Source organism: Schistocerca serialis, chromosome 2 (assembly GCF_023864345.2).
Source record: "Schistocerca serialis cubense isolate TAMUIC-IGC-003099 chromosome 2, iqSchSeri2.2, whole genome shotgun sequence".
NCBI classification, from domain to species: domain Eukaryota; kingdom Metazoa; phylum Arthropoda; class Insecta; order Orthoptera; family Acrididae; genus Schistocerca; species Schistocerca serialis.
Window position 1 is genome coordinate 1,020,587,182 of NC_064639.1, and position 23,452 is coordinate 1,020,610,633.

General features: G+C 42.3%; 1 protein-coding gene across 1 annotated transcript in view; it reads right to left on the reverse strand.

The window, feature by feature from the left end:
• Positions 1-1,698: 1,698 nt before the first annotated feature.
• Positions 1,699-23,452, reverse strand: part of LOC126456601 (glutamate receptor ionotropic, kainate 2-like) — a 49,941-nt gene continuing 28,187 nt past the window's right edge. The window contains exons 4-6 of the mRNA XM_050092346.1: positions 15,744-15,954; positions 9,511-9,722; positions 1,699-1,925 (exon numbers count right to left, since the gene is read on the reverse strand). Coding sequence (XP_049948303.1) covers positions 1,699-1,925; positions 9,511-9,722; positions 15,744-15,954 — 650 coding nt within the window. The remainder of the gene's footprint in view (positions 1,926-9,510; positions 9,723-15,743; positions 15,955-23,452) is intronic.

The window sequence follows — 23,452 nt, forward strand, 5'->3', positions numbered from 1 at the left end:
TATGTTGCTCTTGAGATAAAGTTTAATAAATGTAATAAATACCCAAGTAAATATAATTAGCGCCAGGATTAATTAGCGAGGAGTGACGCCAGGTTGCTCGAAGGAAGAACGAAAACTTAACTTGGAGAAGCCAAGGCGGAAGGCTGCAGTTCGTACAAGACCTACTTCTCGAGCTTCGACCCGGAGTCACCTCCCGCTACCCAGAATTCCACAGCCCCGGTAGCCATAGGTGGAAACGTAACGCTTACTCCAAAACACCAGCTAGCCAGCTGTAACATTTAACAGGCGCACAGAACAGGTCCGCAAGGACAATGTAAGCCACAACAAAACATATTAAATAACTGGTTAAATTATTCACTAATAAAACGGCACACTGCCTTTGCCACGCTACGAATGAGCTACACAGGCAAGGTACAACCAACAGGGCAAATCTTATCAATAACCTTAAGGAGAATTGCCTGCTATTAAGATATATAAAAGAAACTTACAATTACTAGCAAGGCCAGCGGGCACTCCAATCTCAGTCCCAATTAAACTACGTGAGCTCATACGCCCCACTGTTCAGTGAAAACCATAACGAGCACAATTCTGAGAATTTCATTATAACTTTACTGGGGCTCACTGGGCTAAGGCTACCAAACACTCCAATACACTTCTTTTGTTACAAGTGCAAGATGTTTCAGAACTAGGTTCATATTTATGTTAGTCATAAAAAGAAGAATATGTATTAACCAAGCGAGAATCGTGTACAACATTCAACATGAAGACGAAGAACTTGAGACTACTATGTCCATTAAAAATTATTGTTAATAAGACAACTTTGTAATTTAGAGATGGAAACAAAAGAACATTTGGAGTAGGAATTAAAATCCAGGGAGAAAAAATTAAATTTTTCAGATCGTTGTAATCCTTCAGAGATAACAAAAGACTTGGAAGAGCAGCTGAACGATAGGGACAGTGTGTTGAAAGGAGGGTATAAGATTGATATCAATAGAAGCAAACAAAGATAAGGGATTGTAGTCGAATTAAATAAGGTGATGCTAAAGGAATTATATTAGGAATTGAGACACTTAAAGGAGTGGATAAGTTATGCTGCTTGGGCAACAGAATAACTGATGACGGTCGAAGTAGAGGGGATATAAAATGCAGAATGGCAATGGCAAGAAAATCGTTTTTCAAGAAAAGTAGTTTGTTAACAATGAGTATAGATTTAAGTGTCAGGAAGTCTTTTCTGAAAATATTTGTATAGAATATAGCCACATATAGAAGTGAAATACGGACAATAAACATTTTAGACAAGAGGTGAGTAGAAGCTTTGAAATGTGGTGCTACAGAAGAATGTTGAAGATTAGATTGGTAGATCACGTAATTAATGAGGAGGTACTGAATAGTATTGGCGAGAAGAGAAATTTGTGGCACAATCTGATTAAAAGAAGGGGTAGGTTGGTAGGACACATTCTGAGAGATCAAGGGATTGTCAATTTAGTGATGGAGGGACACATGAAGAGTAATAGTGGTATAGGGAGACCAAGAAATGAATACAGTAAGCAGATTCAGAAAGACGTAGGTTACAGTAGTTACTCGGAGACGAAGAGGTTTGCACAAGTCAAATTAGCACGGAGAGCTGTATCAAACGAGTACTCGGACTGAAAATCACAACAACAACAAAAAGATGGATTCTGATCATGCTCCGTAATATTAACAGTAAGGTGTCAGCAAACGGATCAGAACACTGACCTGTCCTTCCCATGCGTGCATGATTCCTGCTTCGAACAATCTGTCGATGAGTTCATCTAGTTGCTGTATGTACGGCCAGCCCTTTGGCACTGCGAGAACCACGTATTCCCAGTAAATATCCTCGCGCATTGGGCGTAGGTATCTGCTTGCAGCCTCCTCGTCGATGTAGTCACCAATGGTAAAATAACCTGTTACGGTACATCAACCCAAGTGTTATTAATCTTGATGTTGATCTTGCGTAGTCAGTGGCCTTAGTCTAACACAGAAATACATGGAAATACAAATCAAACATTTTACAGGCGTAATTTTGTAGAGGCTGACAGCTACGTGTAGTCCATGGTGCGAGAAACGACCAGAAAGTAAGTGTACTAGATTTCTATATACTCGCAGACAAATTGTAATTGAGAGAAAATTACAGGATATTATTGATACACTGATTTTTTTCACATAATCGCCATTCCTTTCAATGCATGTGGTGAACCATGGCACAAGCTTCTTTATGCACTACTCGAAGAACTCTCCCGCTAGCTCATTTCCCGATTTCAGAACCGCTTTTGCACCTGCTCGTCAGTTAGAAATTTTATTCCACTCGTGTTTGCCTTCATGGAGGTCAAGAGATGGTAAGCAGTAGGCGCAGTGTCAGGGGAATACGTGTGACGAGGGCTGTTTGAAACATCTCACCCAAATGAGTCCAAGAACACCTTGGTGGCTAGGACTGTGTGAGGACGGACGTTTCGTGCCAAAAACACACTCCTCTCGTCAACATTCCCCTTCTTTTAGTTTGAATGCTTCCTCTGAGATTTTCACGGTCTCACAATATCATTGTTCATTGATGGAGTCCCCATAAGGCAGAACGTCACCAATATGATTTCTTTTCGGTCCAGAAACAATGTGGCCATTATTGTCCTACTAGGAAACATAGTTTTGACTTTTTCGGCAGGTGGAGAATTGGTGTGCCGCCACTGTGACGAAAGTGATTTTCTCTCAGGTGCGTAATGAGCTACCCACGTTTCGCCTCCAGTCGCAACTGAGCTCAGAAAATACTCGACTTCCAATTCAAGTCAGCCGACAGACTTGCGGGCGCTATTGACCCGACCTTTCTTGTGTCAAAAAGCTGTGTTTTGGGACTCATCTAGCACACAGTTTTCGATATCCCATGTTTCTGTGAGTGTCTCGAATAAGAGAGTTCTGGTTAGTCCTGGGAACATCTCACAAATTTCGTCCAGTGTCAGTCGGCGGTTTCCTCCATTTTTTGCGCCAACACACCATCACAATAGAAGGTCTTCCACTCATCTGTTCATTGTGAACATTTGTTCTTCCGCCACTAAACTTCCAACAACACCTAAATACGCTTGTTCTGTTCAGATCACCTTCACTGTAGACCGTTTTGATTCGCGAAAAATATCGGAAGCTGTTATTCGTTCCGTGAATAGGATTACAGCAGGTGGCTCGCAGTTGGCGGGATTCTTACCTGCGTCTTCCACGTGACTGGACAGTACGACGTGAGTTTACATTCTACCGTGTTCCTGCGACGATCGCACCGATCAAGATCCCTCCCTCTACCGCTCAGTGTTGCCAAACCTCGAAAAACATAACAAAAAGCAACAAAGAAATAAAGAAAGATAACACAGCCTGTCATATTCACAGCACACTTACGGTCTGAAAATGCCTCGTATTAACTTTCCTTACAGTTTCTTTCTTTTTTTCTTTCTTTTGTATATCTTTTTTACCATCTTTTAGTGTTTCTTGATGGCAGGTTCAAATTGCTGTTAAGCTGTAAATTTAAACAGCAGTGATTACATTTTGCATGATATATGAAGAAAGAGTCATCTGATTGCACTACAGCCGGCCGGAGTAGCCGAGCGGTTCTAGGCGCTATAGTCTGCGTTCGCAGGTTCGAATCCTGCCTCGGGCATGGTTGTGTGTGATGTTCAGTTAGGTTTAAGTAGTTCTAAGTTCTAGGGCACTGATGACCACAGCAGTTAAGTCCCATAGTGCTCAAAGCCATTTGAACCATTTGATTGCACTACAGTACAACTTTTACATGAAAGTAGATAGAAATTTTTGGACGAATTTAAACTTACGTATCGGAAGTAAACATCATATTGACACGAATTGTGATTAGCTGATTAATTTGGTTGCCGATGAACGTCTCCGTGGAGGAGCTTAGCCGATCACCCTCTTGCTTGCTCGTTTATTACCCACGAAAAGGCGTTTTGTTTTCACCGTTTCAACAGGTGCATCTCCATTCAATGAGGTTTCGGGATTGCGCCGCATCATGCTGACTTCTGGCGACAGTATTGTGGCAAGAAGTTAACATGGTCCGACTGCAATCCCGAAACCTCAGAATATTCAGTACGCCGGGAGAACGTCAAGAACCACAGGTGGTTATCTGCCGCTACACTGCGGCGTGATTTTTCGTCGAGACTACAGCACAGTGAGCTGCCTCAACGGCGGATCGGTCGGCCATAATGTGCGTACGATTCCCGCATTCTGCTTCTACCCTGATATTACAGCATGTCGCTTTTTTTGACGTTTTGTGAAAAACTTCACGTACTTCCACTTCCAACGACATTAACCGAAGTGCGGCGTCGTATAGCTGCAGCAGTAAATCTAACTCGAGACGTTACAGCGCATTATGTAATTAGTGCTGTTTGAAATCAAAGCTTAACAGCAGTTTGAATTTGCCATCATGAAACAGTAAAATATAGTAAAATAGATACACAAATGTAAAAAAACGAAAGAAATTTTAAGAAAATTTAATAAGAGGTATGTTCAGAAAGTAAGTGTGCTGTGACCATGATGGACTACACTTTTTTGTTTTCTTTCTGCTTTTTATTGTTTTTTTTTCTTTAAGGGTTGGCAACACTGAGTTTGACAACTGTTCAGGTGCCACGTGGCCGGTAAAGGACACACAACGTTTATGGATGGTACATCAAATTCTTAATCCAAGACGTGATTGTAAAATTGCCACAGGACACTATGTAGATGCATCCTTGTAAACACGGATCGTTCTTTTGAAAATAACCAAAACTTTATAGTCCTACGTGTAAGTTAATATCTATCTCAACTTCCAACCGTGATCTTGTTGACAATATACTCTTGTGAGACCGGCTAAATGTTTTCGAAACACCCCCTAAGGCATCATTTTCTTTTGATAGGACTTTTGTGTTTCCCAACAATTCTTCAGTTTTTGCAGATATAAAAGCGGATACTACTATATGAAACTGTTGATCACGTAGCATAAATGGTTTCTATGGTAATCTGTATTTCGTAAACAAGTAAGCTCATATTACGTCCATATATTGTAATTCCACCTGTTCCGGATATATTTCCGTATCATATAACGCAGTCACTCATATAATTCATGCCAGCTAGACTGCTACACTCGTCTAAATACAGTTTAAACTGAGCTTAATTCAATGACTATGACTACGTTTTCTGGTGGATCCTAACAAACTGTTCCTCACGCGGACCATGCAGCCATACTGCAAAGCGTTTGCAGTTGGCTGAACGTGACAGTATACCAAAACGCCAAAATTACTCGGTGCACATACGAAACCCTTCAATATATCGATATCTGTGTATGGCGTCCACGCATAGATAGTTTCCCTACAGTGAGATGACTGAATGCTAACTCAGGAGAAAATCTATTTGCTTACCGATCTCTAGACTGTGCCGGAATAATCGATCCAGCAGTCGCTTATATTGTTTGTTACCTTTAGTTCAAGTATTATCTCAGACTTTACTCGCCGTAGCCGGCCGGAGTGGCCGTGCTGTTCTAGGCGCTAGAGTCTGGAGCCATGCCTCGGGCATGGATGTGTGTGATGTCCTTAGGCTAGTTAGGTTTAAGTAGTTGTAAGTTCTAGGGGACTGATGACCACAGCAGTTAAGTCACATAGTGCTCAGAGCCATTTGAACCATTCTTTTACTCGCCGTTGTCGACTAGTTTGTTTTTGCTAATGAACGTGTATGTGTGTTGCACAAAATAAAAAGTAGCTTTGTTCACATCTGTCCAATGTACTTTGTTTTATGAGGTATGCAAGCTACCTTATTTTTTGAGGAATAAAAGCCTTACCCAGATAATTAGTGACGCTCACGACGAATATACATTTTATTTTTTGCGTGATTTGATATGGCATCATTGCAATGGAAGACACTCGCAATCAGACAAGATTAAAAAAATTCGCGATGATATCCCGGTTTGGGAGGTCTCCCTTTCAGCAAGAGATAAAGTAAGCACAGTGGGAAGAACCGAACACTAAAACAGTTCACAGTACCATGTCGGTTCAGCGAGTACATGCAACTATACCAACTACACTCCGCCGTTTATTTGATCTTTCTCCTATGTCAGGAGGTGATGGAAGGCCTGATTTGAAAATATTGTCTATTCTGTTGAATTCTATTGCGACACTACCGCGCTCAGGAGGAAATACGAGTACCAAGTTACTGACAGATCGTTTCACGTGGCCAATGCTTAAAAAGATGCCAGTACCTGAGCACGTTTATTTATTCAATGCTACCAATGCAAAGTGAGATGACCCGAGCAAGCCGAAATCGGGAAACTTGAAGCGTCTACAGCGAGATTCGTCCACCTCCACATCGATCTCGTAGGACCACTTTCACCTGCCATCGGGTATACGTACCTTCTCACAACGCGCCGCAGTGGTCTGATGGGTAAAATCTACACCCAAAACGCCAAACGTGGGCGGCACCCCGCACTATCATAGAATAAGCTACTAATCTGACCACAGTGGGATCGGACGCCAAAGACAGCTCTGATGTGCCACTGCTAGAGATGAATAGAGGCCTTTCCCTTGGGCACCGCACAGCGTAAAAGTAAGACATAGAAGTATTGGTAGCAGAAATGACATATGGGGAGCCATTACACATTCCTGCAGAATATCTCAATGCACTGCTACCGTCTCCAGCGGAATGGCCATAGCTGGAGCAACAACTCCGAGACCATGTAGCCAAGATCCGACGTCTGCCTGGTTTGGTCCACACGAACACCCTGTTTTCGCCGAAAAAGCTTAGGACGATCGAACTGCCATTATCTTCCCCACAGCTCTCATCTAGCCACTGCTCAAACCACTGTATAAGGGCCTTTTTCTGTACAAACCATAAAGAGCATGCTAAATGCAAAACGACAAAGATCTCTGTCGCTCGTATCAAGACAGCGTGAGTCCTGTCTTTACACCACAAGGCAACACGCCGAGCCCGCAAGCCTCATCACACCCGGAGACAGCGGTGCGAATATCACTAGCGTTTATCATCCCATCAGCCAGCGACCAAGCCGTAGCTGTATTCAGCAGCTGCACCAACGCCGCGGCCAGCAGTCGACACAAAAAAAAAAAAACCTCCGTCCGAACAGACCATGGAGGTCGGACAGTACCGACCGTCCGCCGTGTCATCCTGAACCCACATGCATCACTGGATGCGGATATGGAGGGGCATGTGGTCCACACACCGCTCTCCCGGCCGTACGTCAACTTTCGTGACCGGTGCCGCAACTTCTCAATCAAGTAGCTTCTCAGTTTACTTCACAAGGGCAGAGTGCACCCCGCTTGCCAACAGCGCACGGCAGACCGGATGGTCACCCATCCAAGTGCTAGCCTAGCCCGACAGCGCTTAACTACTGTGATCTGACGGGAACCGGTGTTACCACTGCGGCAAAGCCGATGCGAACGGCAAGTCAAGTTTAAATTTCCCTATATTCTGGGTGCTCCGCTCAATAGGAGTGGTCGAGCTGTGTGGTAGTAATCGGGCCAGCAATCAACGGTGTTGTGTGTTATGTTTCGTGCAACAGTTACTTTCAAAGCTACTCTAGGTTATCAAGTTATCTGTTTTCTCTTATGAACGAATATGTCTGATTCTAGAAATAAAAATTAATTTTGTACACTTCAGTTCTACGTAGTTTATTTTATGTCGAGCATAAGCCTTAACCCCAACCTGTCCCAGGTTACAAATCAAGCAGTTTTTATCAACTCGTCAGGTGCCCTGATGGTAGCAGCGTGCACTTAGCAATGAGGCATCTGCTTTCTCGTCATGTTTTGTGATCTTTCGGACTCTGTTCGTAAGCCTTGTGTCTCTCCCAAAATTTTTTCCGCAACTCGTAGCCTGGAATGGTATTAACATTCCGCATTGGGAATATGCAACCAACCTAATTAGCGATGGAGGACACTCGAATTCCGTGACTTGGCAGTGTAGTACGACTTAACATCTACGCCGCTCTTATGTCCCCTATGCTACGATTTCCTTTGCAGATGACGAAACACTGTGTCATGCAATCCCCAAACGGCCAAAGGAACTTGACAGCACAAAGACCCTGCAAGATTTTCTATTCCGGTTTGTGCTTCCACAAAGTGGCTTTGCTTTCACTTGGTTCTACATTTCTAATGAAAGGAGAAGTAAATCGTGATGTCCATGAAACAACACTGGTTACTATTCTAATGCACTGGTGCTGATATTTTCCTTTTCATCTTGAAAGAGATAAACTCACACTGCTACAAATATCCAGAAATAATTTAAAGTGCCTTCCCTGGCATAAATATTCAGTCACCAGATTGGTATTTTATCGAACCACTGTCGTCAATTTTCGGAGAACATCAACGCGGCTTTACCAATGTCTTTGAAAAAAAAACAGAACTCTCATCTTCTCTGACAAACACTTTAATTCAGTACCAGAATGAAATAAATTAGAACATGTAATGGATATTTTCTACCAGCAAGTTTATCCAGAGCCTGTCCTGAAAGATCAAAATTATATCATTATTCACCATGAAAATAACATAAGTTATCCCCCCCACCATCATCACCACTCACTCTTCCACCGCCTCCGTATCCCCGACTCACTACCACAGGGACTGAAACACGAGCTGTCCACATCATCATCAACACTACAAATTCTCCTCCGTTCACCCTCATATCCCCAGGACTGTGTTCCTCTTGTCCTCTACTCTCATTTGCACAGTTCATTTGAACATTGCCCGATGAACAGTACACAAGAATGCTGACCATCATACAGCAAATATGCTGCAGTCGTCAAAACGAATGAGGGCGAAGGTGGTGATACACAGTATTTTCGACCAACAATTAAAAAATGATTGTAGAACCTACGTACGTCTCACACTAATTTAAAGTATGTTCTTCTTTTTATATCATTTATTACAACACTTTTGTAACTTGTGTCAGTTGAATAGTATATTGATTGAACAAGAGACAAATAAGCTTCTGAAGGCGTGTAGAACCCCCATTTGCATGTAATGTATTTGTTCTTAGTTTCTAAAGGCCTCTCGAAGTAATTTGTTTTTCACGAGCAGTTACAGACAAAATATGTGTGAGTTTAACCTGAGGAATAGGCCTTGAAGACGGACACTGTAAGCAAGTTCTGAGAATGCGATTTTTGTTAGTATTTAAGAGGAGGAGAAAGGCTTCCTTGGTAACATCTAAGACTGTTTTCGGCTTTGTGATAGTAAAATACTAATCCCCTTCAAATAACTCGAAGAAAGATGTCTTGAGATTGACTTAATGCTGATATGCACTTGTTAGTGCTATGGGTACCAGGGAACAAGTTAGAAAGAATCCACATCTTGATAAGACTATTCGGGTGAGGTACGATTTCGGAATTTGCCTCATATCCTGAAACATTTATAATTATCTAATTTCAGTAAAGCGACTGCTTCAATTGGAGTCATAGATAAACTTGCTATAACCAGCACATGGTTAGGACAACGTGGCAGCAATAAAATCAGTGCTAGCGCATTCTAGTACCTCCAGGAAGTCTCTCGATAATGAATGCCAAATCACGTGTGGTGGTCCTGGACTTCAGAATATCCACTGTAAGCACCCGGTATTGGTTGATGAGGTCCAAATACACCTGCTCAGTACGACCTCTCAGCGAGTTTAGAAACGCTATGTGCGTTTCAGCCCATTCCAAACCACTGTCACGCAAGTCGACGACGCTGTCGATTGGTGGCTCGTATCTGCGGAGAAAAGAAGATTCATTAGGCTGTTGGCTTGATAAATAGCAAGAACTTTTTGATTCGAAATGATTACTATTTTCAGTGAGATCGTTGTTTTTATAACCAGATGTAACACTGCCTGTCGGCGAGAAGGAGAACCAAATGGTTGTGCTGTAGCAAAAGGTGACGTAGCGTGCAAGTAAAATGCAGATATTGAGTACGTGGATAGTGTGCAAATTAAAGAAGTAGCAAATCGACATCGAAAGGGATGAGATTCAAACAGCGAGAGGAAGAACAAAAGTACACACAATATGCATCCTTCTGACGACATTCGAGGTGTGTCGATGTTTCGACTCGTACAGGACACCCTGCCATGGCTATGATGCTTGTATCGAACCAGTTGACTATAGTGAGATATATACGCTACCAAGCCATGCATTGTAACATCAAGACAATGCCACTACATGGCAGTAGCGCCGGCCAGCAGGTTCGACTAACTGGGCAGTAAATTGCAGTTCCCACAAGTGCGCACGCTTCAGTTGCAATAATTAGTTCTTCATTTGCGACGCATTTCGCTTGTATTGAAAAGAATCTTCCAACAATCGAACTATAGGTAAGTAATCATCTCATGAAATGAGGGGTGAAACACATAAGATTACACCCAGGAAAGAATGGACCAAGTGCATGTATAACTCCAAAATACGGAAAAATGCTGATGGTCGCAATTTTTAGTTTGTGGAGGTTTATAGTAATGTGGTATCACACCACAAGCCAATAATGGTAATAAAGGAGCACTCTGATATGATAAGATCAAAAGTCAGTTTTCTGAAATACAGATTCTGTCAACAGCATAAAAAAAACGTCATACGGAGACGACGCCTCTTAAACACAAAATATGGCCTGTCATATATGCTCAACGTTACGTGCCAGCACTACACCATTGACACACATGCACTTGGTCCATTCATTCATGGGTAGAATTTTACGCGTCTCACTCCTCATTTCATGAGATGATTTTTTTCCTGTAGCTAAACTCTCTGAAGCTGCCTTTCAGTACAGGTGAAAAGCGTCGCAAATGAAGAACAAATAAATCCATCTTTATGGCAACCACTACTGAAATGTATCTATAAGTACGTAAGTAGAACAGAGACGATTGGGGAATAGTTATAGCGACGGGACAAGTAGTAAATGGATAAATCGATTCGCATTAGCGATTCTGAAAAACAAGCAGAGTGCTATGGCCATGGAAGGAGAGTGTAGGAAACGGTGAAACCGGTCAGCTATTTGCGTGCTGTTGTCGTATCTGTGGAAAATGGTTCCAGAAAGACGAAGTCTCGAATAGGCCTCATCACACAACTTGCAGGTCGGAGTCTTGGCCGCGGTGTAAAGCTGAATAGGAGGCGATCTGTGACAGACCTGTTGACAGATTAAAAAAATGGCTCTGAGCATTATGGGACTTAGCATCTGAGGTCATCAGTCTCACAGAACTTTGAACTACTTAAACCTAACTAGCCTGAGGACATCACATACATCCATGCTCGAAGCAGGATTCGACCCTGCTACCGTAGCGGTCGCGCGGTTCCAGACTGAAGCACCTAGAACCACTCGGCCACAGCAGCCGGCTGACGACAGATTACATTTCCGGTGAAGGCGCAAGTGTTTCGGAGCACACCGTTAAGTGCACATTGTTGAACATAGGGCTCCGCTGCAAATGACCCCTCATGTTGATTTGACGATGTGGTCGGTTACCGTGGCTGTAGGCTCGGTGCCATCCAGACTGGACCGTGAATCAGTGGAAAACGGTCGGATTGTCAAATGAATTACATTTCTTGTTACATCAACTGCCTGTGACGGTACGCAAACATCCAAGTGAACGGCTGCTAGAGGCATGCAACTTGATGCTATTTTGTCAAAAACTGATATTTTGGGCCCATGGCTGCGTACAAAATATGGGTTGACTCTTACATAGAAGAGAACAGTAACAGGACACTTTTTACAATGCTATTTATTTAATTTAAATAGCGCCGTTACCAGTTTCGAACAGACAGCTTCATCTTCAGACGGATTGTTCACGTTTTAGATTATTTTTCGCCTTTCGTTTTCCCCAACTGATGAAATTTCCTTTGGGTGACATTATCTATTTAACTGTAATTGTGACTCACAACGACTTTAAGTGATGTACACAAATTACCACTGTTACAGGCCCGTGGGGGGCAGACTTTTCTAATGGGGACATTCACCCGATCTTTCTTGGGACCTGTGGTAGTAATCAGCTTTGGAATACGTGAAAACTATTGCGGACCGACAGTATTCCTAAATCCTTGATGGCTTTCTTGGGTGCGATGACATCTTCCAAAAGACCAGAATGATGTTACACTATGAAACTTCCTGGCAGATTAAAACTGTGTGCCGAACCGAGACTCGAACTCGGCTCCCGAGTTCGAGTCTCGGTCCGGCACACAGTTTTAATCTGCCAGGAAGTTTCATATCAGCGCACACTCCGCTGCAGAGTGAAAATCTCATTCTGGATATTACACTAGTTGGAGAGGAATGATAGTGAAGTAACGGTCTATTGACACACAGTCAACATGGGTTTAGAAAACATCGTTCCTGTGAAACACAACTAGCTCTTTATTCACATGAAGTGTTGAGTGCTACTGACAATGGATTTCAGTTTGATTCCGTATTTCTGGATTTCCGGAAGGCTTTTGACACTGTACCACCCAAGCGGCTCGTAGTGAAATTGCATGCTTACGGAATATTGTCTGTCATGTGACTGGATTTGTGATTTACTGTCAGAGAGGTAACAATTCGTAGTAGTTGACGGAAAGTCATCGAATAAAACAGATGTGATTTCTGGCGTTCCCCAAGGTAGTGTTATAGGCCCTTTGCTGTTCCTTATCTATATACACGATTTGGGAGACAATCTGAGCAGCCATCTTCGGTTACTTGCAGATGACGCTGTCGTTTATCAGATATTAAAGTCATCAGAAGTTCAAAACACACTGCAAAACGATTTAGAAAACAATATTTGAATGCTGCAAAAAGTGGCAGCTGACCCTAAATAATGAAAAGTGTTAGGTCATCCACATGAGTGCTAAAAGGAATTCGTTAAACTTAGGGTACACGATAAATCATTCTAATCTAAAAGCCTAAATTCAACTAAATACCGCCGGCCGAAGTGGCCGTGCGGTTAAAGGCGCTGCAGTCTGGAACCGCAAGACCGCTACGGTCGCAGGTTCGAATCCTGCCTCGGGCATGGATGTTTGTGATGTCCTTAGGTTAGTTAGGTTTAACTAGTTCTAAGTTCTAGGGGACTAATGACCTCAGCAGTTGAGTCCCATAGTGCTCAGAGCCATTTGAACCAACTAAATACCTAGGTATTACAATTACGAACACGTAGAAAATGTTGTGGGGAAGGGCTAATGAAAGACTGCGTTTTATTAGCAGGATACTTAGAAAATGTAACAGACCTACTAAGGAGACTGCCTACACTACGCTTGTCCGTCCTCTTTTAGAATACTGCTGAGCGGTGTGGCATCCTTACCAGATAGGACTAACGGAGAACATCAAAAAAGTTCAAAGAAAGGCAGCACGTTTTGCATTATCGCGAAATATGGGAGAGAGTGTCACAGAAATGATAAAGGCTTTGTGCTGGAAATCATTAGAAGAAAGGCGTTTTTCTTTGCGACGAAATCTTTTCACGAAATCCGAATCACCAACTTTCTCCACCGAATGTGAAAATATTTTGTTGACGCCGAACTACATAGGGAGGAACGATTACCAAGATAAAATAAGAGAAATTAGAGCTCGTACGGAAAGATATAGGTGTTCATTCTTTCCGCGCGCTATACGAGATTGGAATTATAGAGAATTGTGAAGGTGGTTCGATGAAACCTCTGCCAGACACTTGAATGTGATTTGCTGAGTATCCATATAGATGTAGATGTAACGTTGAGGTCTGTGCCACCACATTCGCCTGATCTGAACCAGATGGTACAAATTCGTGGGGCTATCTGGAGCCACGTCCGTACCCACAAAACAGCGCCATGTAATTTATGGGAATTGCGTTTCCTGTGCGTGTACATATGGAGGGATGTGCCCCAGGAGACCTACTAAAGACCATGGCATGCAGAATTGCTGTTGTATTGGGAATTAATCGTATATAAAAAAGCTATTAAGCTAGCAGTCTTAATTATTTGGCTTATCATAATAATTTATTTTTACAAACATATCAAGAGCTCAAATGGAAACCCAGTTCTAAGCAAAGAAGGGAAATCAGAAAGGTGGAAGGAGTATATAGAGGGTGTACACAAGGGCGATGACTTTAAGGACAATATTATAAAAAAGAAAGAGAATGTAGATGAAGATGAAATGGGAGATATGATACTGCTTGACGAGTTTGACAGAGCACTGAAAGACCTAAGTCGCAACAAGCCCCCGGGAGTAGACAACATTCCATTAGAACTACTGACAGCCTTGGGAGAGCCAGGCCTAGCAAAACTCTACCATGTAGTGAGCAAGGTGTATGAGACAGGCGAAATACCCTCAGACTTCTAGAAGAATATAATAATTCCAATCCCAAAGAAAGCAGATGTTGACAGATGTGAAAATTACCGAACTATCAGTTTAATAAGCCACGGCTACAAAATACTAACACGAATTATTTACAGACGAATGGAAAAACTGGTAGAAGCCGACCTCGGCGAAGATCAGTTTGGATTCCGTAGAAATGTTGGAATACGTGAGGCAATACTGACCCTACGACTTATCTTAGAAAACAGATTAAGGAAAGGCAAGCCTACGTTTCTAGCGTCTGTAGACTTAGAGAAAGCATTTGACAATATTGACTGGAATACTCCCTTTCAAATTCTGAAGGTGGCAGGGGTAAAATACAGGGAACGAAAGGCTATTTACAATTTGTACAGAAACCAGATGGTAGTTATAAGAGTCGAGCGGCATGAAAGGGAAGCAGTGGTTGGGAAGGGAGTGAGACAGGGTTGTAGCCTATCCCCGATGTTATTCAATCTGTATATTGAGCAAGCAGCAAAGGAAACGAAAGAAAAATTCGGAGTAGGTATTAAAATCCATGGAGAAGATATAAAAACTTTGAGGTTCGCCGATGATATTGTAATTATGTCAGTGACAGCAAAGGACCTGGAAGAGCTGCTGAACGGATTGGACAGTGTCTTGAAAGGAGGGTATAAGATGAACATCAACAAAAGCAAAACGAGGATATGGAATGTAGTCGAATTAAATCGGGTGATTCTGAGGGAATTAGATTAGGAAATGAGACGCTTAAAGTAGTAAAGGAGTTATGCTATTTGGGGATCAAAATAACCGACGATGGTCGAAGTAGAGAGGATATATAATGTAAAGTGGCAATGGCAAGGAAAGCATTTCTGAAGAAGAGAAATTTGTTAACATCGAGTATAGATTTAAGCGTTAGGAAGTCGTTTCTGAAAGTATTTGTGTGGAGTGTAGCCATGTATGGAAGTGAAAGGTGGACGACAAATAATTTAGACAAGAAGAGAATAGAAGCTTTCGAAATGTAGTGCTAGAGAAGAATGCTGAAGATTAGATGGGTAGATCACACAACTAATGAGGAGGTATGTAATAGAATTGGAGAGAAGAGAAATTTGTGGCACAACTTGACTAGAAGAGGGGATCGGTTGGTAGGGGTTATTCTGAAGCATCAACGGATCACCAATTTAGTATTGGAGGGCCGCGTGGAGGGTAAAAATCGCAGAGGGAGACCAAGAGATGAACACACTAAGCATATTCAGAAGGATGTAGGTTGCAATAGACACTGGGGGATGAAGAGGCTTACATGGGATAGAGTAGCATTGAGAGCTGCATCAAACCAGTCTCTGGACTGAAGACCACAAGAAAACATTGTAACCGTATATGCGTCCTTATGCAAAGCCAACAGTACACTAGGAGCTACATCTATTTTAGCCTGAAATGCAGCACTTCAGTGCATAGTGCTGGCAACGAATACTCTCTACACACTGCTAGAAATGGCATATTCCCGACCGCTACCGAGGTATGGTGAGCACGGAGGAGAGTCCGCTGCCGTAGCTGGCGGTGACGAGCAGGTAGGCGATCAGCAGCCAGGACAGCACGTGGCGCGTGGGGCCCACGACACGTGTGTGGCGCCGCTCCACGTCCGGCGTCTGCAGCACCAGCAGGCCCAAAGAACGGAAGAAGCAGTCTTCCACCGTGGCGTATCGCCCGACTGCCCGGCCATCCTCTGCAACAAGCAGATACACTAGCATAAAATGATTTTTACGAACTACTGTAGACGTCTAGATGGTGGCAGACACCACCAGCTTACATAACGCAACCGACCACTTTTGTATCTGATTCATAGATTTCTTTCTTTTAACTTCAAGTTACAATTTTATTGATAATATTTAAAGGATATTCCTAAACAGCATCAGGGAATGGAGAAATGGTGATCACTTGTAGCTTCTCCGCAGGACCAAGTATAGCTAGAGGGTACTGGGATGAGCGACAAGCAAAATGTGGCTTCAGGACGAGAATCTAGGAGAGGATACGCAGTCTTAGCCCGGGCACGCATAATGCGTGAGTGAAGCCCACAGACATAAATAGATAACGCGCTATCCTCGTTGCATTGATCTATTGACGTACCTGATGATAAGAACTTGTCCAAATATTTTGCACATTAGCCACGTCAACCCGGCCAATAACCCTAAGAAATTTTCATTCGTGATATATGAGAAATTGCCATACAGTTTTAGTTATCATCAGTAGAGAGTCAAGCTCTGAAGGTTAAATTTGGTGTTAATCTCTTGCTACATAGTTATGCGCGAACGCGATACATTTTTCTCAACGATGGGCGGCACATATATTTACTGTAGAAGTCTTCAGTTCAAGGGACGTTCCACCTCGAGAAACATCCTCGTAGCCATTCTGTAAATGCCTACCACACAAAGGTTACTTCATCCAAGAAAGAAGGAAGACCTCACTGGGTGCCACGTCGAGAGGATAGGGGGGGGGGGGGGGGGACAGAATTTGATGTCCCAAAGAAGCGGCATATGTGACAGTGCCGGAGGGCAGAAACAGCTGCGAGAATGTTGTGGAGCACGGACAACCTGCTGGATAACATACCGTAACGCTTCGTCTTGACGGTCTTCCATAACCATGAAGTGAGATACGGTAGTACCTTCCTGTGACAGTTAGTCCCTTACGATTATTCTCCTCTAAACAAACCCTAGATATGAGAGCTGTTCGTAAAGTAAGGCCCGACCGGGCGCGGAATGGAAACCGCACTGAAAATCCGCTGATCGGGCACGAAATGAAAGTCACAGTGAAAATCGGATGAATCTTTGCGCAGATGCGTTGGGAAGTGTCTCTAGTGTGCCCGTCGTTCGCATCACGTCGCTCTTTTCAGTTCTGAGCGCGTAGTGAGCACCTGAAGATGCCTAAATAAATAGTGTCTCGCGCCACGTCTGAGCGCCTGGTGAGAGAGTTCGCTTGATCTCATGCGGCACACGTAACTATCATGTGTTTCCTTCTTCATGACAATTCTCTTCGTGACTGCTCAGCCGCACTCTGCAGGGTCAGTGAAGATGCGCCTGCAGGGTTTTCGTTGGGAAGTGTTTGATCACTTACAATACAGCCCGTATTTGTCTCCCTCTGAGTTTCATCACTGCCCACATGAACCGCAGGCTATGTGGACAACATTTTGGCACAGACAATGAGCGGTAGACTATCCTAGAGAAGTGGCGGAAAGCCTAGCCGACTGCCTTCTGTGATGAGGGTGTAGTAAAGTCAGTACAACGTGACGACAGATGTCCAGTTGGAGCGCCGACTTTGAAGAGCGGTAGCTGGAAGTTGTAGCTAACTGTTGCAAATAAAACGTTTTTGATTTTCACAGTGATCACAGTGTTAGCCCTCGTACATTCAGGGTCGTATACGCAAACAACTTTCCGACTGAAGCTTCTGATGACATAGTGCTACACTACGGTCGTTAGGCTCTCAGCATTACGCGGACGCAGACCAGTCAAAGAAAAAGCACGAAGGCTATTTTCCACCATGAAAACAGCATTTTTGGAGTACCGTAACAATTCCAAATCAGATCAGCTGTCCAATGCATATTACTACCTAAATGTCCTGACACGGCGGCCGGAGTGGCCGAGCGGTTCTAGGTGCTTCAGTCTGGAACCGATCGATCGCTCCGGTCGCAGGTTCGAGTTCTGCCTCGGGCATGGATGTGTGTGATGTCCTTAGGGTAGTTAGGTTTAAGCAATTCTAAGCTACAGGAGACTGATGACCTGAGATGTTAAGTCCCATAGTGCTCAGAGCCATTTCAACCATTTTTCCTGAAACACTACAACTGTTTGCCGGACTGGGACTCCAATAGCGACCTTTACCTTTCATAGTTAATGTCCATTCCTAATGAACTGTCATTGTTATTTTAGTTATTGTTAGATTAAAATTATCTAGACAGTTGTTACCACAGTTTTTGATATCTCAATACTGTTTTGTGCCTCCAACTTAGGAATACATACATCCTCACGTACTATTTTAAAGATATTTTCGTCAATGACGTGTATAGGAGAGGTTTAATTTATTCCCTCGGTGTTCATTTGCCTCCGTCTTTACGAAGATGTAGACGAAACCACAGAAAATCAGTACACGTGGAAAAGTGGGAAGGAACAATCACTGTTGTAGCGAATCCCACCATTTATCATCATCCGCCATTACCTGAGTCTAATAACTGTTGGTTAATACTTGAAATAATTTCATTGAGCATGTACGAAGAGTGCACGCTCTGGGTATTATCAAATGTCTTGTTCGAAGCAAAGAATAAATAACAAAAAGCAACTAAGACCCTAATTCTGTATCTTATGCCATTATTATTAATTAGATAGATTTTCATGTTCCCAGAACATTATTCACAGAGGACGAAAATCAAAAGAAATTATTTAATGGCGACCTCTCACCCATATATAAGACGCGACGGGGTTAGTTATTAAAAATGTACGACTCGGTAGGAAAGGAAAAAATAATTCAGTATACTCCAAAACTGTAAATATACTGCGAAGAGAGGAGATCATGCTACAAGTGCTGAAGCTGAGGCTTTGGAAATCCCACAAAAGTTTATCTGCAGTAATAGCGGCTGTTCATAGTACTGTAATGGTTCAAATTTTACTTGCAGCTGCTGTGTATATTAGTGATGGTACAACCGACAGTTTTTAATAATCGATTGGCCAGTTGATTGTTTCTTCATTCAGTCGGTTTTTTTTTCTTTTTTTTCAGTCGAATGATACAAGCGAATGAAACTAGAGTCAGCGGCATTGTCAGCCATAGGAATATTTTCACTTACCGTGTTTGAGTGGTTTCATTCAGTGTGAGACAACCGACTGAAACAAGTCTCCATCGGTTGCGGCCGTTATATCAATGTTTCCACTCATCGGGTTTGAGTGGTTTCACTCAATTTGCACACTTTTTCAGTCTTTTCGGCTGTACGTGAAGCATGACTAGGATTTTGCAAAGTTTGTAGGTACAAATAAAGTATCTTATTTCAAAGAGATGTGATTAAAAAGTAGATTTCTAAAACTAAAGTACATTCAAAATGTATGTACTTACGTATATCGACCTGAAACTGCTGCTACTGGTATGCGACCATTATTATTAGTATTACTGATGGATTTTAAAGAAGCAGAGTAGTGGCAAACGAACAGGTACTAGTTTTTTGGTGCCTTTATCCCAAATGACATGCTTCGGGCTCTACCGATCATCAGATTTACATTTCATAGAAAAATGACTTTGGCACTTTGTTCCTTACTCATACAGCCACGAACCAAAAGGTGTTACATATAATTTAAACTTGGAGAATGGGAACGTTTCTGAAATCCACTGTCTTATATATCTATTTACTTACTGAAATACGAATATTGGCACTTAATGGCATTAAATATTAATTTTTGTTTGTTTCGAAAGTTTAATATCTGGTTCTGCACTGTAAATTAGTGTACATATATATCTACAATCACTTTTGAACATTTTCATTAGGTCGGTTTCTTGTCTGTTTTTGTCGGTACAAATTTTGTAATTTATTTTTAACTTGTTTCCCGATAAGCTAGATTCTTGAAACTTTCAACATGGCTCAGAACTGGATGATACTGTAAGACTAACTCGCTTTTGAGTCTGGTGTGTGGCAGGCAGTACTTTTGCTTTTCGATCTGTTGGTTTCTGTTTGTTCGGTACAAATTTTGCAATTGATTGTAAACTAACTTCGCGATAATCTAGAGACTTGAAACTTCCTATTTAGCTCATAAATGGATGACAATGTAATATTAACTCGTTTTCTTTGCTGGTGTGTGACGGAGAGCAGGTACTTGGTGTACCACTGCTAATTTCCCTGTCTTCTCTTTCCAGTTGCGAACGTTTCGCACTTCAGAACGATTGCTTCTAAGCTTTCTTGTCAGTTCAATTCTCTAGTTTTTACATTCGCTGTCTTCTCGCGAGATACGCCTACGAGGAAGCAATATATTGGATGACTCATTTGAAGAGAAACTAAAATAAACTTAAAGTTTACAGTCCCCAACTCGGATCTCCGGGAGTGGACTGCCAAGGCACAGGTGACCATGAGGAAAAGATTGAATAATCAGCGAAATAATAACTTTCTACGAGTCATGGCGTGGAGTTTCAGAAGCTTGAACGTGGTGGGGAAGTTAGAAAATCTGAAAAGGGAGATGCAAAGGCTCCATGCAGATATAGTTAGGGTCAGTGAAATGAAATGGAAAGAAAACAAGGATTTCTGGGCAGATAAGTACAGGGTAATATCAACAGCAGCAGAAAATCGTATAACTGGAGTAGGACTCGTGAACAGGTATATAGGGCAGAGAGTATGTAACTGCGAAGAGTTCAGTGATACGGTTGTTCATATCAGAACCGACAGATAACCAATACCAACAATGATAGTTCAGGTATACAGGCCGACGTTGCAAGCTGAAGATGAAGAGGTAGAGGAAGTATGTGAGGATATTGAACGAGTAACACAGTACGTAAAGGTTGATCAAGATCTAATAGTCACTGAGGACTAGAATGCAGTTGTAGGGGAAGGACTAGAAGAAAAATTTACAGGACAATATGGGTTTGGGGCAAGGAATGAGAGAGAAGAAAGACATATCAATTCTCTAATAAATTTCAGCTAGTAATAGCGAATACTCTGTTCAAGAATCAGAAGTGGAGGAGATATACTTAGAAAATGCCGGGTGATACGGGAAGGTTTCAGTTAGATTACTTCGTGGTCAGGCAGAGATTCCGTAATCAGATACTTGACTGTAACGCATACTCAACAGCATATATACACGCAGATCACGGGATAGTAGTGATGAAGAGTAAGCTGAAGGTTAAGACATTAGTCAGGAAGAATCAGTACTCAAAGAAGTGGGATACGGAAGTCCTAAGGAATGTCGAGATACGCTTGGAGTTCTCTAAGGCTGTAGATAAAACAATAAGGAATAGCTCAGTAGGCAATACAATTGAAGAGGAATGGACATATCTAAAAAGGACCACCAAACAAATTGGAAAAAAGAACATAGGTACAAAGAAGTTTGCTGCAAAAAAACCATCGGTAACAGAAGAGATACTTCAACTGATCGATGAGAGGAGGAAGTAAAAAAATCGCCCAGGAAACGCGCTGAGGAATTAAATAAATAGGAAGTGCCGCTGCATGAAAGTGTGAAGAAGTCGAAAGGAAAATGACTGTCGGAAGGACAGACTCAGCATAGAGGAAAGTTAAAACAACCTTCGCTAACATTAAAAGCAAGGGTTTATACATTAAGAGGGCAATGGCAATTCCACTGTGAAATGCAGAAGAGAGAGCGGATGGGTGGAAAGGATACATTGAAAACCTTTATGAGGAGAATACAAGGATGTGATACACGAAGAAACATTAATCGATTTAGAAGGGATAGGGGATCCAGTTTTAGAAGCAGATTTTAAAAGAGCTTTGGAGGACATACCATCTGTCTTTCAGAAAAAAATCGTCCACACAAGTCCGAAGACTGCGAGAGCTGAAAAGTGTGAGATTTACCGCACAATCAGCTAAACAGCTCATCTATCAAGGTTGCTGACAATAATGATATACAGAAGAATTGATGATTTACTAGATGACAATCAGTTTGGCTTTAGTAAAGGTAAAAGCACGAGAGAGACAATTATGACGCTGCGGTTGATAATGGAAGCAAGACTAAAGAAGGGGGTAAGCTATCGGTAGACACGGGTAATGTACAGTTTGTACAAGAGCCAAGAGGGAATAATAAGAGTGGATGACCAAGAACGAAGAGCTCCCATTAAAAACGGTGTAAAACAGGATTGTAGTCTTCCGCCCCTAATGTTCGATCTGTACATTGAAGAAGCAATGATCGAAATAAAGGTTTGGGAATGGAACTAAAATTCAAGGTGAAAAGATCTCAATGATACGATTCGCTGACGATGATGCTATCCTCAACAAAAGTGAAGAGCAATTACATGATCTGCTGAGTGGAATGAACAATCTAATGAGGGCAGAATATGGATTTTGAGTAATTCGAAGAACATCTACATCTACATGGATACTCTGCAAATCACATTTAAGTGCCTGGCAGAGGGTTCATCGAACCAGCTTCACAATTCTCTATTATTCCAATCTCGTATAGCGCGCAGAAAGAATGAACACCTATATCTTTCCATACGAACTCTGATTTCCCTTATTTAATCGTGGTAATCGTTCCGCCCTATGTAGGTCGGTCTCAACCAAATATTTTCGCATTCGGAGGAGAAATTTAGTGATGGGAATTTCGTGAGAAGATACCGTCGCAACGAAAAACGCTTTTTTTTAACGATTTCCAGCCCAAATCCTGTATCATTTCTGTGACACTCTCTCCCATATTTCGCGATAATACAAAACGTGCTGCCTTTCTTTGAACTTTTTCGATGTACTCCGTCAGTTCTATCTGGTAAGTATCCAACACCACGCAGCAGTATTCTAAAAGAGGACAAACAAGCGTAGTGTAGGCAGTCTCCATAGTAGATCTGTTACATTTTCTAAGTGTGCTGTCAATAAAATGCAGCCTTTGGTTAGCTTTCCCCACAATATTTCCTGTGTGTTCGTTCCAATTTCAGTTGTTCGTAATTGTAATACTTAGGTATTTAGTTGAATTTACGGATTTTAGATTAGACTGATTTATCGTGTAACCGAAGTTTAACGAGTTCCTTTTAGCACTCATGTGGATGACCTCACACTTTTCGTTATTTAGGGTCAACTGCTACTTTTCGCACCAAAAAATGTTCAAATTTGTGTGAAATCTTATGGGACTTAGCTGCTAAGGTCATCAGTCCCTAAGCTTACACACTATTTAACCTAAATTATCCTAAGGACAAACACACACCCATGCCCGAGGGAGGACTCGAACCATCGCCGGGACCAGCCGCACAGCACATGCCTGCAGCGCCCTAGACCGCTGGACTAATCCCGAGTGGCTTTTTCGCACCATTCAGATATTCTTACTAAATAGTTTTAAGTTTTGTTTTGACCTTCTGATGACTTTATTAGTCGATAAACGGCAGCGTCATCTGCAAACAACCGAAGACGCCTGCTTAGATTGTCTCCCAAATCGTTTATATAGATAAGTAACAGCAAAGGGCCTATAACACTACCTTGCGGAGCGGCTGAAGTTACTTTTGTTGTACTCGATGACTTTCGGTCAGTTACTACGAACTGTGACCTCTCT